The sequence below is a fragment of the Pan troglodytes genome, chromosome 13 (genome assembly GCF_028858775.2).
Source record: "Pan troglodytes isolate AG18354 chromosome 13, NHGRI_mPanTro3-v2.0_pri, whole genome shotgun sequence".
In the NCBI taxonomy this organism is placed as follows: Eukaryota; Metazoa; Chordata; class Mammalia; order Primates; family Hominidae; genus Pan; species Pan troglodytes.
In genome coordinates, this window is record NC_072411.2 from 20,709,482 (window position 1) to 20,731,953 (window position 22,472).

A 22,472-nucleotide genomic window follows, 5' to 3' on the forward strand; every position below is an offset into this window, starting at 1 on the left:
GACTTACAGCTCAGTGAAGCTATTTTTTTAAATTTCTTTAAATTTTTTTATTTTTTTGGAGATGGAGTTTCGCTCTTGTTAGGCTGGAGTGCAGTGGCGCGATCTCGGCTCACTGCAACCTCCACCTCCTGGGTTCAAGCGATTCTACTGCCTCAGTCTTCCGAGTCACTGGGATTACAGGCGCCCACCACCACACCCAGCTAATTTTTGTTATTTTTAGTAGAGAAAGGGTTTCACCATATTGGCCAGGCTGGTCTTGAACTCCTGCCCTCAGGTGATCCACCCGCCTCGGCCTCCCAAAGTGCTGGGATTACAGGCGTGAGCCACTGCGCCCGGCCGGAAGTTATTTTTTTTTTAAAAAGAATGCATTGATTTTTGTGTATTTGTATTTTATTCCACTCAAGATTTTTTAGTAGTAAGAAACATGACTGGGCATAGTGGTTCATGCCTGTAATCCCAGCACTTTTGAGAGGCCAGGGTGGGAGGATAGCTTGAGTCCAGGAGTTTGACTAGTCTGGGCAACACATGGGTACCCCGTTTCAAAAGAAAATAAAAGAAATTAGCCAGGTGTCATGGTGGACACTTGTGGCCCCAACTATTCAGAAGGCTGGAGGTGAGAGGATTGCTTGAGCCCAGGAGGTAGAGGCTGCAGTGGACTATGATCATCCCACTGCACTCCCGTGTGGGCAACAGAGAGAAAAACAACAAAAGAAAGATACATAGGTTTAATTTAGAGGTGATATGCTTGATTTGTTACAGAAGAAAAAATCATGCCTGGAGACTGCTATGGTAATACAGATACAAGATGATGAGGCTGCAGACTTACAGTGACAGTGAGGCTGCATAGGAAAGAGTGCCTGCTTAGTACATGGATATGGTTGGCGGGAGGGGAGTGAGGACTAGTGCTTACTACTTGGATATAGCGTGGGGAGGGAATAAAGATGAGTAAAATACAGTTCTAACTCTGATGGGAGGGGCGCATATCAATTATGTCAAAGATCATGAGAAGATAGTCTGCTGTCATGAACAGAGAAAAAGGATGGAAGTGAAGCAAAGAGTTCTGGTGGGATGGTGTGTTTGAAAGCCAGATTTTAGAGGGCGAAAGGAATTATTGGAGACGGTCATATTTTTTGGACCTCTTACAGTCCCTTGCACATAGTAGGTGCTTAATATTGATTAGTTTGTGGAAGTGCCTGAAGGGAAAACGCAGGATTGCTGTGAGATTTGGCAATAGATGGAAGGAAGGAGATAGCACGGCAGCTGGAGAATGGCTGGTTAGGGCAGATCTGAGTTTCTTTAAATGAATAGGAAAAATGTTCCTCAGTAATTGCGGTTTTTGTTGTTGTTGTTGTTTCTGAGACGGAGTCTCACTCTGTTGCTCAGGTTGGAGTGCAGTGACATGATCTTGGCTCACTGCAACATCTGCCTCCCCAGTTCAAGCAATTCTCCTGCCTCAGCCTCTCAAGTAGCTGGGATTACAGGTGGCCCACCACTATGCCCAGCTAATTTTTGTATTTTTAGTAGAGATTTTTAGTATTGTATATACAATATACAAATTTTGTATTTCGTATATTGGTCAGGCTGGCTTCGAGCTCCTGACCTGAAGTGATTCACCTGCCTCAACCTCCCAAAGTGCTGGGATTATAGGTAATTGGTTTTATATACATAGGTAGAGATGGGAGGAAGAACATTCTAGAAGAAATACCTTCTGCTGAGAAAGACAGAAAGCTGATGAAAAGATAATACTGAAACCGCCTATAATACACCTGTTGTTGTTTTTGTGTTTTTATTTTTCTTCTCTTTAGGCTAAATCCTAAATTTTTTGTGGACTGTAAGTCCCCAAACTAATGCTTTCAGATCTTTACTTTTAAAACTGGAAGTTGTACTACCTAACCTAAAACTCATTATTTACCTTATAGTACACTGTCCATTTAAATGCTGTACTAAAACTATAGATAAAAATACTACCGCCTTTGTCATGCAGGCCTTGGAATCCCAGCCCTGCCTGCATGCATACACTCAGCTGCAAAGCGGTTCCACTCCTCTCACCTTAGGGTCAGCTCCTATTCCCACGACGCCCCCTGTCAGCAGGAAGAAGCCAGAGTTATTGACGGCTTTTTCCAGTCTTCATAGCCCACACCTTGAGAATAAGGTGCTATGAAACACAAAGGGAGGGATTGAAACCGCCTTGGCAAAATTATGACTGAGGAAATGATGGCAGTGAAAGAAATCAGACCTAATTAACTCCATCTTGCTTCTAACATTTAAGCTGTCCTTGTTCATTCCTGGGCGTAGGCCTAACTAACTTTGGAAAGGAATTCAGTTCATGGTTTATGAAACAAAATTGGTAATAGCCATTTCCCGAAAAGACCCCCTTCTTGCCTGGGGACCAGCCTGGCTTTGCAGGACTAACAAATTAGCTACAAGATTAGAAATTACAGTTTAGGGGTCATGCAGCCTCTGGCTCCAAGAGTCTGAACTTCCCCAAATTGCTCCTGAGGATAACATCACTATTGTAAAACCTAAGATCCGTGCTTGAGATATTTTGCAGACCCTGCACTGGATGGATCAGCTGAGATCACCCAGATCGGTAATCTGGCTCAACCAGTTCTGCCATCCCATCCGGGAACAAGACAGCAAGAAAAACTCACTTTGACCCCTATGATTCCATCTTCAACCTGACCAGTCAGCATTCCCCTCTTCCCAAGCCCCTACCTGCCAAATTATCTTTATTTTATTTTATTGAGGCGGAGTCTGGCTCTGTTGCCCAGGCTGAAGTGCAGTGGTGCAATCTTGGCTCACTACAACTCCCGCCTCCCGGGTTCAAGTGATTCTCCTGCCTCAGCCTCCCGAGTAGCTAGGATTACAGGCGCATGCCACTATGCCCGGCTAATTTTTGTGTTTTTTACTAGAGATGAGGTCTCACCATATTGGCCAGGCTGGTCTCGAACTCTTGACCTCAGGTGATCTGCCTGCCTCAGCCTCCCAGAGTGCTGGAATTACAGGTGTGAGCCTCCGTGCCTGGCCTCAAATTATGTTTATTTTATTAATTAATTAATTTATTTAGAGACAGAGTTTCGCTGTCATTGCCCAGGCTGGAGTGCAGTGGTGTGATCTTGGCTCACTGCAACCTCTGCCTCCCGGGTTCAAGTGATTCTCCTGCCTCAGCCTCCTGAGTAGCTGGGATTACAGGCATCCGCCACCACACCCAGCTAATTTTTAGTAGAGACAGGGTTTCACTATGTTGGTCAGGGTGGTCTCAAACTCCTGACCTCAGGTGATCCACCCGCCTCGGCCTCCCAAAGTGCTGGGATTAAAGGCATGAGCCACCACGCCCGGCCCCAGCCTCAAATTATCAGTAAAAGCTCTGATCCCCTAGTGCTCAGACTGATTTGAGTAATAAAAAACTCCAGTCTCCCGCACAACCAGCTCTGCTTGAATTACTCTTTCTCCATTGCAATTCCCCTGTCTTGATAAATTGGTTCTGTCTAGGCAGTGGGCAAGGTGAACCCATTGGGTGGTAACAATACCTTGATGAACTTAATCATTGCAAAGAGGAGGTGAAGTGAGGGCTGGGTCTGAAAGAGGTGGTGACCTGAAATAAATTTGTTAGGTGGGGATAAAGAACATGAGTAGCAGGTACTGGTGTAGATACAGATGACTAATGAATTTGTAGTGGGCCAGAGCTTTGTGGGTCTGTTTTCACTTTCCTGTTTCCAGTTTGTTCATTTTCAATAGCTACAAGGTGAGAAAAACATTTTATTTTTAATTTACGAAAATAAACAAGACATTGAACCTGTAATCAAGATCTCACATCCATATTCTACACACTCTGACCATCCTGGACCTTCTTACTGTTGCCTAAGCATGATAGACCCATTACAAGTCTATGCTGGCTTTATACTAATTAGAATTATAGGTACAAGACAGTACAGAGGAAGCAGGATTTATTCTCTGTGGGATTATTGGAAGGCAACACTGATATACTGATTCTTGAGAAACCAGAATCAAGAGTTCATTAGAAGGGCCCAGTGTGGTAACTCACATCTGTTATCCCAGCACCTTGGGAGGTTGGGGTAGGAGGATTGCTTGAGGCCAGGAGTTTGAGACCAGCCTGTCCAATGTAGCCAGACCTCCATCTCTACAAAAAAAAATTTTTTTTAAAGTTCATTAGAGGCATAAAGGACGTTCTAAGCAGAAAGAAATGCATTTTGCAAGGGTTCAGAGGCGTGACTTATTGGGGAGATCATAAGCAGATAAAAATGCTGAAATGGGCCAGGCGTGGTGGCTCACACCTGTAATCCCAGCACTTTGGGAGGCTGAGGTGGGTGTATCATGAGTTCAGGCGTTCCAGACCAGCCTGGCCAACAAGGCGAAACTCCGTCTCTACCAAAAATAGAAAAATTAGCTCAGCCTGGTGGACGCCTGTAATCCTAGCTACTCAGGAGGCTGAGGCAGGAGAATTGCTTGAAACCGGAAGATGGAGGTTGCGGTGAGCCGAGATCATGCTACTGCACCCCAGCCTGGGCAACAAGAGTGAAACTTCGTCTCAAAAACAAACAAAAAAGCTGAAATGGTAGAGGAAATAGGCAGTGATATGTAATAATAAGCAAGGAACAGCTAGGAAGGACTATTTTGTGCCTGGAGTTTGCACATATCTGATCTGTAAATGATGAGGAATGATTAAAGGATTTTGAAGAACAGAGTGACATTCTGTGTGGCAGTTTTAGGCAGATCACAGTCCATTGGCAGCTTCTGTCACTTTGTCTTCTGACTCTTGCCTACAGTCTTTTCTTTCCTAAACCCTTCCTTAGACTGTCAAGATTTCAGATCTTTATTTTGTTTTTATCTAGGTTAGCAGAATTCTGTTCACATTTCCAGGCCCAGTTTTGAATATAGAATCTTCTGAAGCCTTTAATATGTGAGGCAGAACGAACAACTAACCCTCATTTCTTTAGCATTTTGTTATACTGTAAGAGTAACATTCACATTTATTGTGTTTAAAGTAGTTGTTTATAATTTTATTCTTAGTTAAGAACCTTGTGATTGCTTGAGGGCAAATATAAGCATATTCATCTGTATAACTAGCATCTAACACATACATAGGTGTCTGTCTAGGAATTGAATATTATGTCAAAAATGTTTTTTTCCTGTAATGAAAATTTTCCTGTATGTATTGTTAAGTGCGTAATGAAATTAAAAACTCTGAAAATATAGAATGGGACAGAACCAATTGATTTAGAACACCATTTCTAAGGTTGATACTAGCAGGTTGATAATTATTTCTCCAATTTTGATTGAGTCAGGTATTCACTCACCCAGAATAAGTATTATCATGACCATGCTTTCCATCTTATCAATGATAACATTTTATTTCTGGGTTAGAATCAGAAATCTTCCTGAAACCAGCATACTACAGTTACTGCATTTACTTGTTATCTGTGACTTATTTTCATGAAATGATACAGTTTTTTCTCAGGAAGGCTAGACTCAATGAAGTTTTTTAAAAATTACATGCTATCTCTAAAAGTAAGATGTTCTAAGAAATTCTTTTTTGGGATATCAGAATTTTGTTATGAGGTTGGTGCAAAAGTAATTATGGGCCAGGCATGGTGGCTCATGCCTATAATCCCAGCACTTTGGGAGGCCAAGGTGGGCAGATCACCTGAGGTCAGGAGCTGGAGACCAGCCTAGCCAACGTGGTGAAACCCCGTCTCTATTAAAAATACAAAATTAGCCGGGCGTAGTAGCAGGCACCTGTAATCCCAGCTACTTGGGAGGCTGAGGCAAGATAATTGCTTGGACCTGGGGAGGTGGAGGTTGCAGTGAGCTGAGACCACGCCACTGCACTCCATCCAGCCCAGGCAAGAAGAGCGAAACTCCATCTCAAAAAAAAAAAAAAAAAAAAGTAATTATGGTTTTTGCAATAGTTTTTAATGGCAAAAACCACAATTACTTTTGTACCAACCTAAAATAGATGGTGCATTGTTGCCCAGGTGTGATGGCTCACGCTTATAATCCCAGCACTTTGGGAGGCTGAGGTGGGAGGATTGCTTGAGCCCAGGAGTTTGAGAACAGTCTGGGTAACATTATGAGAACTCTGTCTCTACAGAAAAAGTAAAATACTAGCCAGCTATGATGGTGCACACCTGTGGTCCCAGCTACTTGGGAGGCCAAGGTGGGAGGATTGCTTGAGCCCAGGAGGTTGAGGCTGCAGTGAGCCAAGATCCCAGCACTGCACTCCAGCCTGGACAACAGAGTTGTCCTGTCTGAAAAAATAAAATCATGTATCGTTTACTTCAGGAACCTATAAATGTCTTGTGTTCACTATTGGTTGTCTTAGAACTACCATCTGTTAAGGAGGAGTCAATGTATAACCTTGAAAAGGTTTTTGTTCTGAGGAGGCAGCTGTCTAGCTGGCAGAAGCCCATTCTTTCTCACCTTAGAACACAACTGTTGTATTTCAATAGTCTAGCAAATGATGCTTTGGCAGAATAAGGAGGAGAGTTATTTTTAAAGCAATGCTTCCCTTTGGTCTTGAAGCAAATATAGAATGTTGATGGAATATGAAATTGATTCTAGAGTTATGCCTTAGAATGAAAGTAATGGAAACATATAAGTTTGGTACCAGATAGATGAATTCAGCAGAAGACTTGTGTGGCTTTCTGCTGTAGTGTAGAAATATTTTGTAGTGTAGAATAAAAATACTTGTAGTGTAGTGATTGCCATTAGCAAATTTTAGCACAATTAAATTTGTTAGCTGGGCTCCGTGTGACCACGCCTATAACCCAGCACTTTGGGAGGCTGAGGCAGTCAAGACCAGACTGGGCAACATGGCAAAACCCTGTTAAAAAAAAAAAAAAAAACACACACAAAAACACAAAAATTAGCCAAGCGGCATGGTGCACACCTGTAGTCCCAGCAGCTTGGGAGACTGAGCCGAAAGGATTCCTTAAGACCTGGAGGTCAAGGCTGTGGTGAGCCATGCATGCCGCTGCACTGTAACCTGGGTAACAGAGCGAGACCCCATCTCAAAATCAGTCAGTCAGTCAAACTGTTAGCAGTACTTTGTTGTTGTTATAAGCATTGTTTAAAACCAGCAGTTTTCTTTTTCATTTCCAATAATGACTTTCTCCTCCTTTTCCATTGTGTTGCTAGAACAAATATGTTGAAATATTCAGTTGGTTTGTTTTATTATTTAAACACACATACACAGTTGGGAATTTTGCATTTGTTGTAATTTCTGCCTGGGATTTGTTTTCTCTAGGTAATTACATAGTTATGTCACTCAGTCTTTTTTCAAATCTCCCTTATTAGATGGGCCCCATGTAAACACCATTTCCCATAGTTACCTTGTTCTGTATAACCTTTATCACTCGCTAGCATAATATTTTCTTCTCTCGCTAGGATGTAAGCTTCTTCTAAAAGAATTAAAAAAAAATTTTTTTTTGTAGAGATAGGGTCTTGCTATGTTATCCAGGCCAGTCTCGGAACGCCTGGTCTTAAGTGATCCTCCTGCCTTGGCTTCCCATGAGCCACCATGCCTGGCTGTTTTTTTCTTTAATTGAATATGAGCTTCTTGAAGGCAGGGGCTTACCTGTTTTGTTTTCCTGTTTAGTTGCTTAGAACAGTGCCTGGCACATAGCGCTCTATTAATGTTTGTTCAATAAACCAACTTCAGTGATAGAGTGCCTGTAGTTCCAGCTACTCAGGAGGCTGAGGTGGGAGGATTGCTTAAGGCCAGGAGTTTGAGGCTGTAGTGCAGTCTTCACACCTGTGAATAGCCACTGAATTCTGGCCTGGGCAACATGGTGAGATCCCCATCTCTTAAAAAAAATTGTTGAATAAACCAAATTGGGAATAGTATTTGAAACAGATCTTTAATTTTAAAAGAAATTCATCCCTGAAGGAAGTTAAGATCATTCCCAATCATAAATTTTTAATGAGAATTCTTGCCCTGTTTGGGACAAGATAATGAAGTAATAAGGGCTTCTAGTGTCCTAAGATTAACCCATGAATGATCATAAAACTTAAGACAGAAAAATTAGTCCCAGGTAAGGAGTGTTGGTACTGGAATGTGTGTGTGGTAATGGTGGCTGCAGTCTGGTTTAGGGGGCTGCTACTGTGGCTGTGGAAGGATAATTGAGGTAAAAGGCAGTTTGGATGGAGGTCTTACCCCCTGCTCCAAATTTGTCTTGATAATTAGTATCTCTTTTAAGGGGTTGTGATAGCAATAACTCAGACAGTGGGTGGAAGTGTCTTCAAGAATAAATCATAATAGCACTGCATAAAAAGTTTCTCACCTCTAAAAATCCTTATCCCTAAAATTCCCTTACCGAAATTTCCTACCCTTCCTCCACCAAACTCTTAGAGGGCAGTGAATTATTATTATAGAAAATGCCTCCTTCCCAATGCTACTTTCATCTGTGGACAAAGAATGAATTATTAACCTGAGGGAGTTGTTTGTATAATGGAAAGTGATTAACTGTGATTTTCTCTTGTTAGGGCTCTCCTCCCTAGAATTCTTCTATTCCCCCAGGGGTTTCTCAGTGCTAAATGTTGCTGATACAGACTAGAGTCAGGCCTTTCTCTTGTTACACATAATCTAGAGAAAGTAACTCATGTTCCCAAATGAATATGTCCAAAATAAGGAGACAAATGAGCGCAAGCACCTCAAAAGGCAAGTAAAAGATAACAAACTGTGTGTATGTGTGTGTTTTCTTGTTTTATGTTGTTAATATCTTTGTGTATATAGTAGAAGCAAAGGCAGATGGAATAAAAAGAAAAGTCTAATAAATTTTCTAAAAGATATTAACAACATGAAACAAGAACAAAAACTTACTTAAAAGGACCAAAGGAAAATACTAGGTATAAGAAGTATAATCTATAGAACAAATTTGATGGGATGAAATTAGGATCAGTTAAGGTGAAGGAGAAATTAGTGAGTTGGAAGATCATATTTAGAATTCTTTCCATAGGAGGAAAGAAAGGATATAATAGGAAGCATAAAATAAAAATTAAGGAATAAATGAAATTCAAAAGTAGGAGTTCCTTTTTCCCCTAAGATCAGGAACAAGATAAAGGTATCTGCTGTTGCCACTTTTGTTCAACATAGTACTGGAACTTCTGTCCAGAGCAGTTCAGCAGAAAAAAGAAATGCATCCAAATGGGAAGGGAAGAAATAAAATTATCTCTATTTAAGATGACATGATCTTATATGTAGAAAACCAAAGATTTTGCAGAAAAAAAAAAACCTTGTGCTAATAAGTTAGCAGTGATCTGAAAACAAAATTAAGAAAACCATTTCATTTATAATAGCATCTAAGAGAATAAAATGCTTAGGAATAAATTTAACCAAGGAGGCAAAAGACTTGCAGTATAAAACACTGCTGAGAGGAATGAAAGAACATGTAAATAAGTAGGAAGATATCCCACGTTCAAGAATTTGGAGACTTAATCTTGTTAAGAAGACAGTACTACCCAAAGTGATCCATAGATTAAATGCAATTCCTATCAAAATCCAAACGATGTTATTTGCAGAAATAGAAAAACCCATTCTAAAATCCGTATGGAATCTGAAGGGAGCCAAAACAATCTTGAAAAGAAGAAGAAAGTTAGAGGACTCACAGTTCCTGATTTATTTCAAAAGTTACTACGAAACTACAGAAGCAAAAACTGTGGGGCTGCTTGTGATGGCTCACACCTGTAATTCCAGTGCTTTGGGTGGCTAAGGCAGGAGGATTGCTGGAGACCAGGAGTTCAAGACCAGGCTGAGCAACATAGCAAGACCCCATCTCTACAAAAGAAAAAAAAAGCAGTGTGTTACTGGCAATACAGACAGACATTGACCAATGGAATAGAATAGAGAGACTAGAAACAAACCCTTGTAAATATGGTAAAATGATTTTTGACAAGGGTGCCAAAACCACTCAGTGGAGAAAAGACAGTCTTTTCAACAAATGGTGATGAGAAAACTGGATACCCACATGGAAAAGAAAGAAATCAGACCTTTTCCTTATACCATATACAAAAATTAATGTAAAGATGGCTCAAAGACATAGAGACCTAAAACTATAAAATTCATAGAAGAAAACAGGGAAAAAATATTCATGACATTAGATATGGCAGTGATTTTGTAGGATATGATAACAAAAGCACAGGCAGCACAACAAATAAGATGGACTTCATCAAAACTTTTGTGTATTAAAGGACACTGCCAAGAGAGTAAAAAGACAACCCACAGAATGTGAGAAAATGTTTGCGAACCAGATATATGATAAGAGATTAATATCCAGAATATATAAAGAACTCCTACAACTCAGCAACAACAACAAAAAGCCAATTCGAAAATAGGCATAGAACTTATACATTTCTCCAAAGAAAATATATAAATGGCTAATAAGCACATTAAAATATTTTCAACATCACTAATCAGAATGGAAATTTGAATCAGAGCCACAATGAGAGAGACTTATTCATACCTATCAAGTGGCTGTTTTTAAAAAGTAAAAGAGAAAGTAACAAATGTTGGCAAGGATGTGGAAAAACTGGAATTGTTATACACTTTTAGAGGGAATGTAAAATAGTGTTGCTGCTGTAGAAAACAGTTTGACAGTTTCTCAAAAAGTTAAACTTACGGCTGGGTGCAGTGGCTCACTCCTGTAATCCCAGCACTTTGGGATGCTTGAGGCCAAGAGTTCAAGACCAGCCTGGCCAACATGGCAAAACCCTATCTCTACTAAAAATACAAAAATTAGCCTGGCATGGTTGTGCACCTTAGTCCCAGCTACTTGGAAGGCTGAGGCATGAGAATCGCTTGAAACCCGGGGGTGGAGATTGCAGTGAGCCTAGATGATGTCTTTGCACTCTTGCCTGGGCGACAGAGTGAGACTGTATCTCAGAAAAAATAAAAAATATATAAATAGTTAAACACAGAATTAGCATATGACCCAGCACTTTTACTACTAGGTGTATACCAGGAAGAGTTGAAAGCAGGGACTCAAACAGATACTTACACACCAGTGTTCATGGCAGCATTATTCCAAACTGAAAAGATGGAAAAATCCCAAATGTACATCCACACTTGAAGAAGTAAACAGAATGGTATTTATATGCAATGGAATATTTTTCAGCTTTAAAAAGGAATGAAATTTTGATATATTTTGCAATACGGATGAACCTTAAAAATACTATGAGTGAAATAAGCCAGAAACAAGAGGACAAATATTGTTATGATTCTACTTATGTGAGATACATGGAATAGGCAGATTCATAGAGACAGAAAGTAGGAGAGAGGGTGAGTGAAATAAGCCAGAAACAAGAGGACAAATACTGTTATGATTCTACTTATGTGAGATACATGGGATGGGCAAATTCTTAGAGACAGAAAGCATTAATGGGAGAGAAGTTACTAGGGGTAATGGTGAGGGCAAGTGGGGAATGATTTTTTTAATGGGTATAGTGTTTCTGATTGGGATAGTGACAGGTTCTGGAAATGGATAGTGGTGACAGTTGTACAACATGGTGAATATTTTCAATGGCACTGAATTTTATACTTAAAAATAGTTAAAATGGCAAATTGTGTTATTCTTTAAAAAAAGGAGAAGTGAGGCTGATGTCTGTGAAGTTGGGTCAGTGTACTGGAAATTCCCCATGTGGTTGGAGAACTTAGGCATTGAAAGTAATTTTGTAGCCAGGCGCGGTGGCTCACACCTGTAATCCCAGCACTTTGGGAGGCCAAGTTGGGCGGATCACCTGAGGTCGGGAGTTCGAGACCAGCCTGACCAACATGAAGAAATCCCATCTCTACTAAAAATACAAAATTAGGTGGGTGTGGTGGCGCATGCCTGTAATCCCAGCTACTCGGGAGGCTGAGGCGGGAGAATTGCTTGAACCCAGGAAGCGGAGGTTTCAGTGAGCCGAGATTGTGCCATTGCACTCCAGTCTGGGCAACAAGAGTGAAACTCCGTCTCAGAAAAAAAAAAAAAAAAGAAAGTAATTTTGTGAATAAGCTAGAAGAAGTTGTTTAAGAAGTGGGGTATCTGACTTACTGATCTCAGGTGACATTCCAGGTGAAATCTAGATCAGGTATGTATTCCTCAGTGAATTTGAACTTGGAAGGTAGAGCAAAATTCAAATTCTAGCCTTGTCATTGTTTTAAATGTAATTTTGTCATATTACTAAAGCTTTCTGAACTTTTGTCTGTGCTTTTTATATATATATGTATTTAAATGGATAAGTAATGTGTGCTAAAAAAAAAAAAGATGGCAGCACTGACGTAGGAAACTTAAAATGACAAAGGAGAAATATTTGAGAAAACAATAGAGGTTGACGTCTAGAATTAAAGAAATATGAAAGATCTCAGGTTGAAGAGGTCCATATAGAATACAATATGATTAAGAAAAACTCACACTTGTACACAGTACAGTGAAATTAAAGAGTCTAAAAGTGAGCAAATAACATTACGAAGAAAGAAAATTGAGATTGACATCACACTTAACGGTAGCAGTGTTGACTGCAAGAAGATAATGGAATAAATTTTTTTTGAGTATGGAGAAAGTATTGAAAGAAACTGTGAACCTTGACATTTCTACCCATCCAACTGTCATTCAAGTGAGGGCATGATTAAAATATTCTCAAATATAGGAGGCCAAAGCCTTAGAAGATAAGCCATACAAAAGCCACATGGGAAACATTTTTGGAGAAAGAACTCAAATGAGTATTTGCAAATCTAGCAGATGCTACAAGACATGTAATGTACACATGTAAGACATGTACATTTTTGAAATACCCAAGTAGAAGTTGTTGTCTTTAAAAAGTTAGCTAAGAATAGAAAAGAATAAATAGAAGTATGTCTATAAAACTTGATGGGAATTGGGTGGAGGGGAGATTAGAGGACATGAAGGCATGGTCAAGTTCTTGATGAAAGGAAATATAGATGACAAATTTACTTATCTAAAAAAGCAAAGGACAAGTTGAGATAATAAACTTGTCAGTTAAAAGGCAGAGATTGATATGATAAACCAACTATATGTTCATTTTTTAATAGGAAAATACTATAAATCACAATTTAGAATTCTACAGATGGGATAGGCATGGATGAGCAGTTATGAAAATTGAGGATCCCAACAATGCTTTTGCTTATGTGGATTATACCTACCAATAGTTACAGTATTAGAAATTAAAACTGAAAAAATTTTAAATATTTATTGATTAACTGATTAATCAATAATTGTCTATTAATACAGCAACAACATACCCCTTTTATGTTAACATAATATAAAACATATTATAAAAATAACTATTTTCTAAAACAGCGAAGAGCTTAGAAAAGTGGCATTGTTTTAAGCACTTTTGCAAATCTGTTTAATGTCTGGTTTAATAGAAGGTACTTGGATTCTCTTATCTGCTTCCACGTTCACTGTGTTGCAATGTGTTGTTTTGTTTCAGGTATATAAGAAACCTAGGACCTCATGAATCTTTTGAAAGGGTCTTGGAAACCCTCGGTGCTCATGAGACCACATTTTGAGAACTGCTTTTTCCATACAAAGTTTCTTTGCTATTTATTACCCTACTATTTGGTGTCTTCTGCATCATCACAGTACTTTTCTTATGATCTCCTATTCCCCCCACCTCCCAGTTTTATTATTTCTTACCTTACATTCTCTTCCAATTTGTTTCTTCTCCATCAAGCCTTCATTGATTATTCTAGTTTCTGTCTCTTCTCTAAAATCTGTTTGCAAGTGTAGTTTCACATATTTTGTACTAAAGTACTCTTAAGTTTTTTGTATTTTCTTTTTCCAATGACATTATGGCCCTTTTAAAGTAGGGACTCTAAAAATTGATGACAACACAAGAATTTATCCTTACACACACACAAATATTTGTATCTCAAAATAGGTAATTTTTGTTGGTTGATTGGAAGTAACACTCTCCAGGAAAACATATAAATCACAAATTTGTTTTTGGCCTTAAGTGATTTATTAGAAAACTGTAATGTCTTATCCATTATCTGCCACATGCTAATACTTTTGGTATTGCAAGTCCTCCTTTCTTCAAGAGATCTTGTATAACTAAAACCTTCTTTTGTTCAGGCTTGTTGATCTTATAAACCACTTATTGATTTACTTATTTTCTTGCCATTTCAGAAAAAAGCCAAAGGACAAGAGTTGTTTGATCAGATTATGTACCACCTGGACCTTATTGAAAGCGACTATTTTGGTCTGAGATTTATGGATTCAGCACAAGTAGCAGTGAGTAACTGTTTTTTGGAAGTTTTAGCATAAGGAGAAGAAACAGGAAATTTCAGATGATATACTAATTGCTATAAGGCTTCATATTCTTGATGTGTTATTGTGATACAAAGCTTTGACACCGCTCCCTCCCCCCAACCCCCTTGCTTTAGCATCACCTGAAGTACTTGTTTTAAAAAATGTGTGTTCTGGTCCTAATTTCCTAACCTGAATTACAAGAACAAAAGTTTTCAGGATGGGGCTCCAGAATCTTTGTTTTTAATAACTATTGTCTGGATTGTTGGGCACACAAGAATTTGAGAAACACTGTGTACTGGAAAGAATGCTAGAATGGGAGTTTCATGGGCTCTTGGGTAAACAATAGTAGTTTTTAATTTGCAAATGAAATTGAGTAGACTAGGATATCTCTAATTTCCCTTTCAGATCTGTGATTCTGTATCTATAAATAGTGGTACTTCGACATGCATTTCTGACGAGAGAACAGCATACATAATGGAGTAGAAAGTTGGAGGCTATTCAAATAACTGATTACTATATTAGGATTTTACTGGAGGATGTTTGAAAGAAAGTGGCAGATGAAAACATTGGGAGGTGGTTTAGTGGTTATATCATTCAAACTGAATGCCCAAAGTATTAAATAATAAATTGGCAATATTTACTCTCAAATAATTGGGATTAGGTAGTCTTCAAGCAGGGAGGTTTTATTTTCCTTCAGGAAGTTTTTTGTAGAGATATGCAGGATTTGGAATGAGCAGAGATTGAAGTCAGGGAAAGTTATTACAAATACTTTAGGTTAAAAGTAATATTAAGGCCTGGACAGTAGGAGGCAGAGGAAGAGACCACAGATGATAAGGATATCACGGCATTAAGCCTTTTTTTCTGGAAGTTTGTGTGTGTGTGTGTGTGTGTGTGTGTAGAGGGGAACTCCTAGCTGACTTTATAAAGCATCTGGGCTAAGTTTACAGCTGTGAATAATTTTAGCTGTCATTTTTTCATGACAACCCTTCCCATCATGCCTCCAAATTAAGTAACCATGAGCATATGGCAGCAGGGTATTGGTTAGGCAAATTTTGGTGCATCCTTGAAATTAATACTATGCAGCTCATTAAAAATAGCGGTTTTTGGCCATGCATGGTGGCTCACACCTGTAATCCCAGCACTTCGGGAGACTGAAGCGGGAGGATTACTTGAGGTCAGGAGTTTGATACCAGCCTGTCCAACATGGCAAAACCCTCTGTTTACTAAAAATATAAAAATTAGCTGGGCCTGGGCATGGTGGCGTGCCCCTGTAGTCCCAGCTACTCAGGAGGCTAAGGTGGGAGAATCGCTTGAACCCGGGAGGCAGAGGTTGCAGTGAGCCAAGATTGCGCCACTACACTCCAGCTTGGGTGACAGAGCGAGACCCTGTCTCAAAAAAAAAAAAAAAAACCAAAACAAAAAGATGATTTTTATTTAAAAAAAAAAAAACAAAATTAGCCGGGCGTGGCGGTGCATGCCTCTAGTTCCAGGTAGCTGGGAGACTGAGGCGAGACGATCCCTTGAGCCCAGGAACTTGGAGTTGGAGGCTGCAGTGAGCTGTGATTGCACCACTACACTCCTAACCTGGGTGACAAAGTGTGAGACCCTATTTCTAAAACAAAACAAAATGGTGATTTTTAAGTATTAATATGCTAATTGATATGGAGTGGTAGAAGTAGTCATAAAGGATTATAAAGCAGTATAATTGAATTTTTCTATTTTTTAAAAAAATCTAGGCCAGGAGCAGTGGCTCATGCCTATAATCCCAGCACTTTGGGAGGCTGAGGAGGGAGGATAACTTGAGGCCATGAGTTTGAGACCAGCCTAGGCAATATTGCAAGACCCTGTCTCTACAAAAATAAAAAAATTAGCTAGGCATGGTGGCGCATGCCTATAGTCCTGGCTACTTGGGAGGTGGGAGGATCGCATGAGCCCAGGAGTTCAAGGTTGCAATGAGCTGTGATTATGCCACTGCACTCTAGTCTGGGTAACAGAGCAAGACCCTGTCTCTTAAAAAAAAAAAAAAAGGATATATGTCCATGCATATACATGAAAAAATTGTGAAACTATTTTTCATAGTTTCAGAGTTTCTAATTTCTTGGTGACATTAGTGTAGGAGATATTTCTTTTATTTTTCTTTCTAATGTTCTTAATTCTCTTTTATTAGACTAAATTCACTAATGGCAGGGAATTAGTCTTACGTACCTCTGTCCAGCAGGTAGTAGGCACACAAAACATTTGTTGAATTTAATTCTAGACTTCTGTTTAGTTTGATAAAATCTTGGTTGCCTATTAATTTTAATATCATTCAGCTTTCACTTCTAGAATAATAGTAAAGCCTTACAATCAGATGAATGAACAGATGATATTAAGGATAAACAATCTGTGACTTCCTGTTTTTTGAGGCAATGTGAGGGAAAAGAAAGTAAAAGTATGCCAAAGTTAGGTTTGAGGTACTTAGTATTTAAGTAACTGTGGAAAGAAACATGCAGTCATTACTAAGTTGTATTATTAGCTCTTTGCTAATATTAGCAATTACTGAATTCCATATTGATTTTTTTCTCTCATTTGATACACATATAGTGCCTTTCTTGTCATAATAATAAATTTTTGGTAAAGCCAGGATTAGGATATTTAATCCCTACTCTTTAGTTCTAGTTTATTCCTTACGGTAACCAGAAATCTAGGCATTAAAATTAAACTTATAGGCGTCTGTTTACTTCATTTTATTTTTGCTTCACTAAAACACTCTAAACTATGAGTTGAGCTGGAAGAAGAGTTAGTAGATTAAAGATATTAAAAATGAACTCCAGATAAGCTAAACTTTTCAAGTTCTTACTCACTTGATTCCATGAGTCTCATGACATAAACAATCAGCTTGTTGTGTGGCCATATTCAACCTCAGAATGAAATGAAACCAAAGTGGGGTGAGGGGCAGCATAAAAAGCGACCAAGGAATTACATGCTATAATTTCACCTTCAGCATATGGCATGTCCATATATGTAAAGTTAATTTGCCACATTTTAGTTTATTGGTCACTATAGATCAGTCCAAAACGTCTATGACTATAGAATTATGGAGTCATCATGGAGATAACCAAAATTAGTAAATCGATGAAGCCAAAGTTCACTTTTCTTCTTATATAGACATATAATCTGAGCCCTGTTTTTAAAATTGTTTACTTTTTATTAGACTGGGTTATTTTACGTTCATGTACACATATTTAATTTCATAGTTGAAACAATCTCATGCTTATAGAAAGTTGCAAGGATGGTATAAATAACCATGTTTCTGGGACCATGTGAGAGAGAGTTATAGTGAAGATGTCCCATCACACCTGAATTCTTTAGTGTATGTGTCCTGTAAGCAAGCACACTTCATAACTCAACACAGCCATCAAAACCAGGAAATTAACACAATGATAGTACCACCATCTTGTCTCCTTAGACTGTATTCAGATAATGCTAACTGTTCCTGGTATGTTTTTTATACCCAAAAGATCCCACAGAATCATGCTTTGCATTTTTTTCTTTTTTTAAAATTTTTATTATTATACTTTAAGTTCTAGGATACATGTGCACAACATGCAGGTTTGTTACGTATGTATACATGTGACATTGGTATGCTGCATCCATAAACTTGTCATTTACATTAGGTATATCTCCTAATGCTATCCCTCCCCCGTCCCCCCCTCAATGACAGGCCCTGGTGTGTGATGCTCGCCTTCCCCAGTGTTCTCATTGTTCAGTTCCCACCTATGAGTGAGAACATGCGTTGTTTGGTTTTCTGTCCTTGTGATAGTTTGCTGAGAATGATGGTTTCCAGCTTCATCCATGTTCCTACAAAGGACATGAACTCATCCTTTTTTATGGCTGCATAGTATTCCTTGGTGTATATGTGCCACATTTTCTTAATCAGTCTATCATTGATGGGGATTTGGGTTGGTTCCAAGTCTTTGCTATTGTGAATAGTGCCGCACTAAACATACGTGTGCATGTGTCTTTATAGCAGCATGATGTATAATCCTTTGAGTATATACCCAGTAATGGGATGGCTGGGTGAAATGGTATTTCTAGTTCTAGATCGTTGAGGAATCCCCACACTGTCTTCCACAATGGTTGAACTAGTTTACAGTCCCACCAACAGTGTAAAATTGTTCCTATGTCTCCACTTCCTCTCCAGCACCTGTTGTTTCCTGACTTTTTAATGACGACCATTCCAACTGGTGTGACATGGTATCTCATTGTGGTTTTGATTTGCATTTCTCTGATGGCCAGTGATGATGAGCATTTTTTCATGTGTCTGTTGGCTGCATAAATGTGTTCTTTTGAGAAGTGTCTGTTCATACCTTTCACCCACTTTTTGATGGGGTTATTTGTGTTTTTTTTTCTTGTAAATTTGTTTGAGTTCTTTGTAGATTCTGGATATTAGCCCTTTGTCAGATGGGTAGATTGCAAAAATGTTCTCCCATTCTGTAGGTTGCCTGTTCACTCTGATGGTAGTTTCTTATGCTGTGCAGAAGCTCTTTAGTTTAATTAGATCTCATTTGTCAATTTTGGCTTTTGTTGCCATTGCTTTTGGTGTTTTAGACATGAACTCTTTGCCCATGCCTATGTCCTGAATGGTATTGCCTGGGTTTTCTTCTAGGGTTTTTATGGTTTTTAGGTCTAACATTTAAGTCTTTAATCCATCTTGAATTAATTTTTGTATAAGGTGTAAGGAAGGGATCCAATTTTAGCTTTCTACATATGGCTAGCCAGTTTTCCCAGCACCATTGATTAAATAGGGAATCCTTTCCCCATTGCTTGTTTTTGTCAGGTTTGTCAAAGATCAGATGGTTGTAGATGTGTGGTATTATTTCTGAGGGCTCTGTTCTGTTCCATTGGTCTATGTCTCTGTTTTGGTACCAGTACCATGCTGTTTTGGTTACTGTAGCCTTGTAGTGTGGTATGAAGTCAGGTAGCATGATGCCTTCAGCTTTGTTCTTTTTGCTTAGGATTGTCTTGGCTATATGGGCTCTTTTTTGGTTCCGTATGAACTTTAAAGTAGTTTTTTCCAATTCTGTGAAGAAAGTCATTGTTAGCTTGATGGGGATGGCATTGAATCTATAAATTACCTTGGGCAGTATGGCTATTTTCACGATATTGATTCTTCCTCTCCATGAGCATGGAATGTTCCTCCATTTGTTTGTGTCCTCTTTTATTTTGTTGAGCAGTGGTTTGTAGTTCTCCTTGAAGAGGTCCTTCACATCCCTTGTAAGTTGGATTCCTAGGTATTTTATTCTCTTTGAAGCAATTGTGAATGGGAGTTCACTCATGATTTGGCTCTCTGTTTGTCTGTGATTGGTGTATAAGAATGCTTGTGATTTTTGCACATTGATTTTGTATCCTGAGACTTTGCTGAAGTTGCTTATCAGCTTAAGGAGATTTTGGGCTGAGATGATGGGGTTTTCTAAATATACAATCATGTCATCTGCAAACAGGGACAATTTGACTTCCTCTTTTCCTAATTGAATAGCCTTTATTTCTTTCTCCTGCCTGATTGCCCTGGCCAGAACTTCCAACACTATGTTGAATAGGAGTGGTGAGAGAGGGCATCCCTGTCTTGTGCCAGTTTTCAAAGGGAATGCTTCCAGTTTTTGCCCATTCAGTATGATATTGGCTGTGGGTTTGTCATAAACAGCTCTTATTATTTTGAGATACGTTCATCAATACCTAGTTTATTGGGAGTTTTTAGCATGAAGGGCTGTTGAATTTTATCAAAGGCCTTTTCTGCATCTATGGAGATAATCATGTGGTTTTTGTCTTTGCTTCTGTTTATATGATGGGTTATGTTTATTGATTTGTGTATGTTGAACCAGCGTTGCGTCCCAGGGATGAAGCCTACTTGATCATGGTGGATAAGCTTTTTGATGTGCTCCTGGATTCTGTTTGCCAGTATTTTATTGAGGAGTTTTGCATCGATGTTCATCAGGGATATTGGTCTAAAATTCTCTTTTTTTTGTTGTGTCTCTGCCAGGCTTTGATATAGGATGATGCTGGCCTCATAACATGAGTTAGGGAGGATTCCCTCTTTTTCTGTCAATTGGAATAGTTTCAGAGAGAATGGTACCAGCTCCTCTTTGTACCTCTGGTAGAATTCGGCTGTGAATCCGTCTGGTCCTGGGCTTTTTTTTGGTTGGTAGTCTATTAGTTATTGCTTCAATTTCAGAGCCTGTTATTGATCTATTCAGGGATTCAACTTCTTCCTGGTTTAGTCTTGGGAGGGTGTATGTGTCCAGGAATTTATCCATTTCTTCTAGATTTTTTGTTTATTTGCGTAGAGGTGTTTATAGTATTCTCTGATGGTAGTTTGTATTTCTGTGGGATCAGTGGTGATATCCCCTTTATCATTTTTTATTGCGTCTATTTGATTCTTCTATTAGTCTTGCTAGTGGTCTATCAATTTTGTTGATCTTTTAAAAAGAAAAAACAGCTCCTGCATTGATTGATTTTTTGAAGGGTTTTTTATGTCTTTATCTCCTTCAGTTCTGCTCTGATCTTAGTTATTTCTTGCCTTCTGCTAGCTTTTGAATGTGTTTGCTCTTGCTTCTCTAGTTCTTTTAATTGTGATGTTAGGGTGTCAGTTTTAGATCTTTCCTGCTTTCTCTTGTGGGCATTTAGTGCTATAAATTTTCCTCTACTTTATAGCTCTGGGACACTGCTTTAAATGTGTCCCAGAGATTCTGGTATGTTGTGTCTTTGTTCTCATTGGTTTCAAAGAATGTCTTTATTTGTGCCTTCATTTCGTTAGGTACCCAGTATTCATTCAGGAGCAGGTTGTTCAGTTTCTATGTAGTTGAGCGGTTTTGAGTGAGTTTCTTAATCCTGAGTTCTAGTTTGATTGCATTGTGGTCTGAGAGACAGTTTGTTATAATTTCTATTCCTTTACATTTGCTGAGGAGTGCTTTACTTCCAACTATGTGGTCAGTTTTGGAATAAGTGTGATGTGGTGCTGAGAAGAATGTATATTCTGCTGATTTGGGGTGGAGAGTTCTGTAGATATCTATTAGGTCTGCATGGTGCAGAGCTGAGGTCAATTCCTGGATATCCTTGTTAACTTTCTGTCTCGTTGATCTGTCTGATGTTGACAGTGGGGTGTTAAAGTCTCCCATTATTATTGTGTGGGAGTCTAAGTCTCTTTGTAGGTCTCTAAGGACTTGCTTTATGAATCTGGGTGCTCCTGTATTGGGTACATGTATATTTAGGATAGTTAGCTCTTCTTGTTGAATTGATCCCTTTACCATTATGTAATGGCCTTCTTTGTCTCTTTTGATCTTTGTTAGTTTCAAGTCTGTTTTATCAGAGAGTAGGATTGCAACCCCTGCTTTTTTTTGTTTTCCATTTGCTTGGTAGATCTTCCTCCATCCCTTTATTTTGAGCCTATGCATGTGTCTCTGCAGGTGAGATGGGTCTCCTGAATACAGTACACTGGGGGGTCTTGACTCTATCCAATTTGCCAGTCTGTGTCTTTTAATTGGAGCATTTAGCCCATTTACGTTTAAGGTTAATATTGTCATGTGTGAATTTGATCCTGTCATTGTGATGTTAGCTGGTTATTTTGCTCATTAGTTGATGCAGTTTCTTCCTAGCATCGATGGTCTTTACAATTTGGCGTGGTTTTGCAGTGGCTGGTACCGGTTGTTCCTTTCCGTGTTTAGTGCTTCCTTCAGGAGCTCTTGTAAGGCATGCCTCGTGGTGACAAAATCTCTCACCATTTGCTTGTCTGTAAAGGATTTTATTTCTCCTTCACTTATGAAGCTTAGTTTGGCTGGATATGAAATTCTGGGTCGAAAATTCTTTAAGAATGTTGAATATTGGCCCCCACTCTCTTCTGGCTTGTAAAGTTTCTGCCGAGAGATCTGCTGTTAGTCTGATGGGCTTCCCTTTGTGGGTAACCTGACCTTTCTCTCTGGCTGCCCTTAACATTTTTTCCTTCATTTCAACTTTGGTGAATCTGACAATTATGTGTCTTGGAGTTGCTCTTCTCGAGGAGTATGTTTGTGGAGTTCTCTGTATTTCCTGAATTTGAATGTTGGCCTGCCTCGCTGGACTGGGGAAGTTCTCCTGGATGATATCCTGCAGAGTGTTTTCCAACTTGGTTCCATTCTCCCCTTGACTTTCAGGTACACCAATCAGACGTAGATTTGGTCTTTTCACACA

The 22,472-nt window shown here is 39.0% G+C and overlaps 1 protein-coding gene across 19 annotated transcripts in view; it reads left to right on the plus strand.

Annotated features, from left to right (window-relative positions):
* Nucleotides 1-22,472, plus strand: part of EPB41L5 (erythrocyte membrane protein band 4.1 like 5) — a 166,487-nt gene that overhangs the window by 14,922 nt on the left and 129,093 nt on the right. For 16 of the 19 annotated variants that reach the window (XM_063790377.1, XM_016949606.3, XM_063790370.1 and 13 more), the window contains exon 3: nt 14,148-14,252. The exons of the other annotated variants lie outside the window; for them this stretch is intronic. In XM_063790377.1, coding sequence (XP_063646447.1) covers nt 14,148-14,252 — 105 coding nt within the window. The remainder of the gene's footprint in view (nt 1-14,147; nt 14,253-22,472) is intronic. 19 annotated transcript variants of the gene reach the window in all.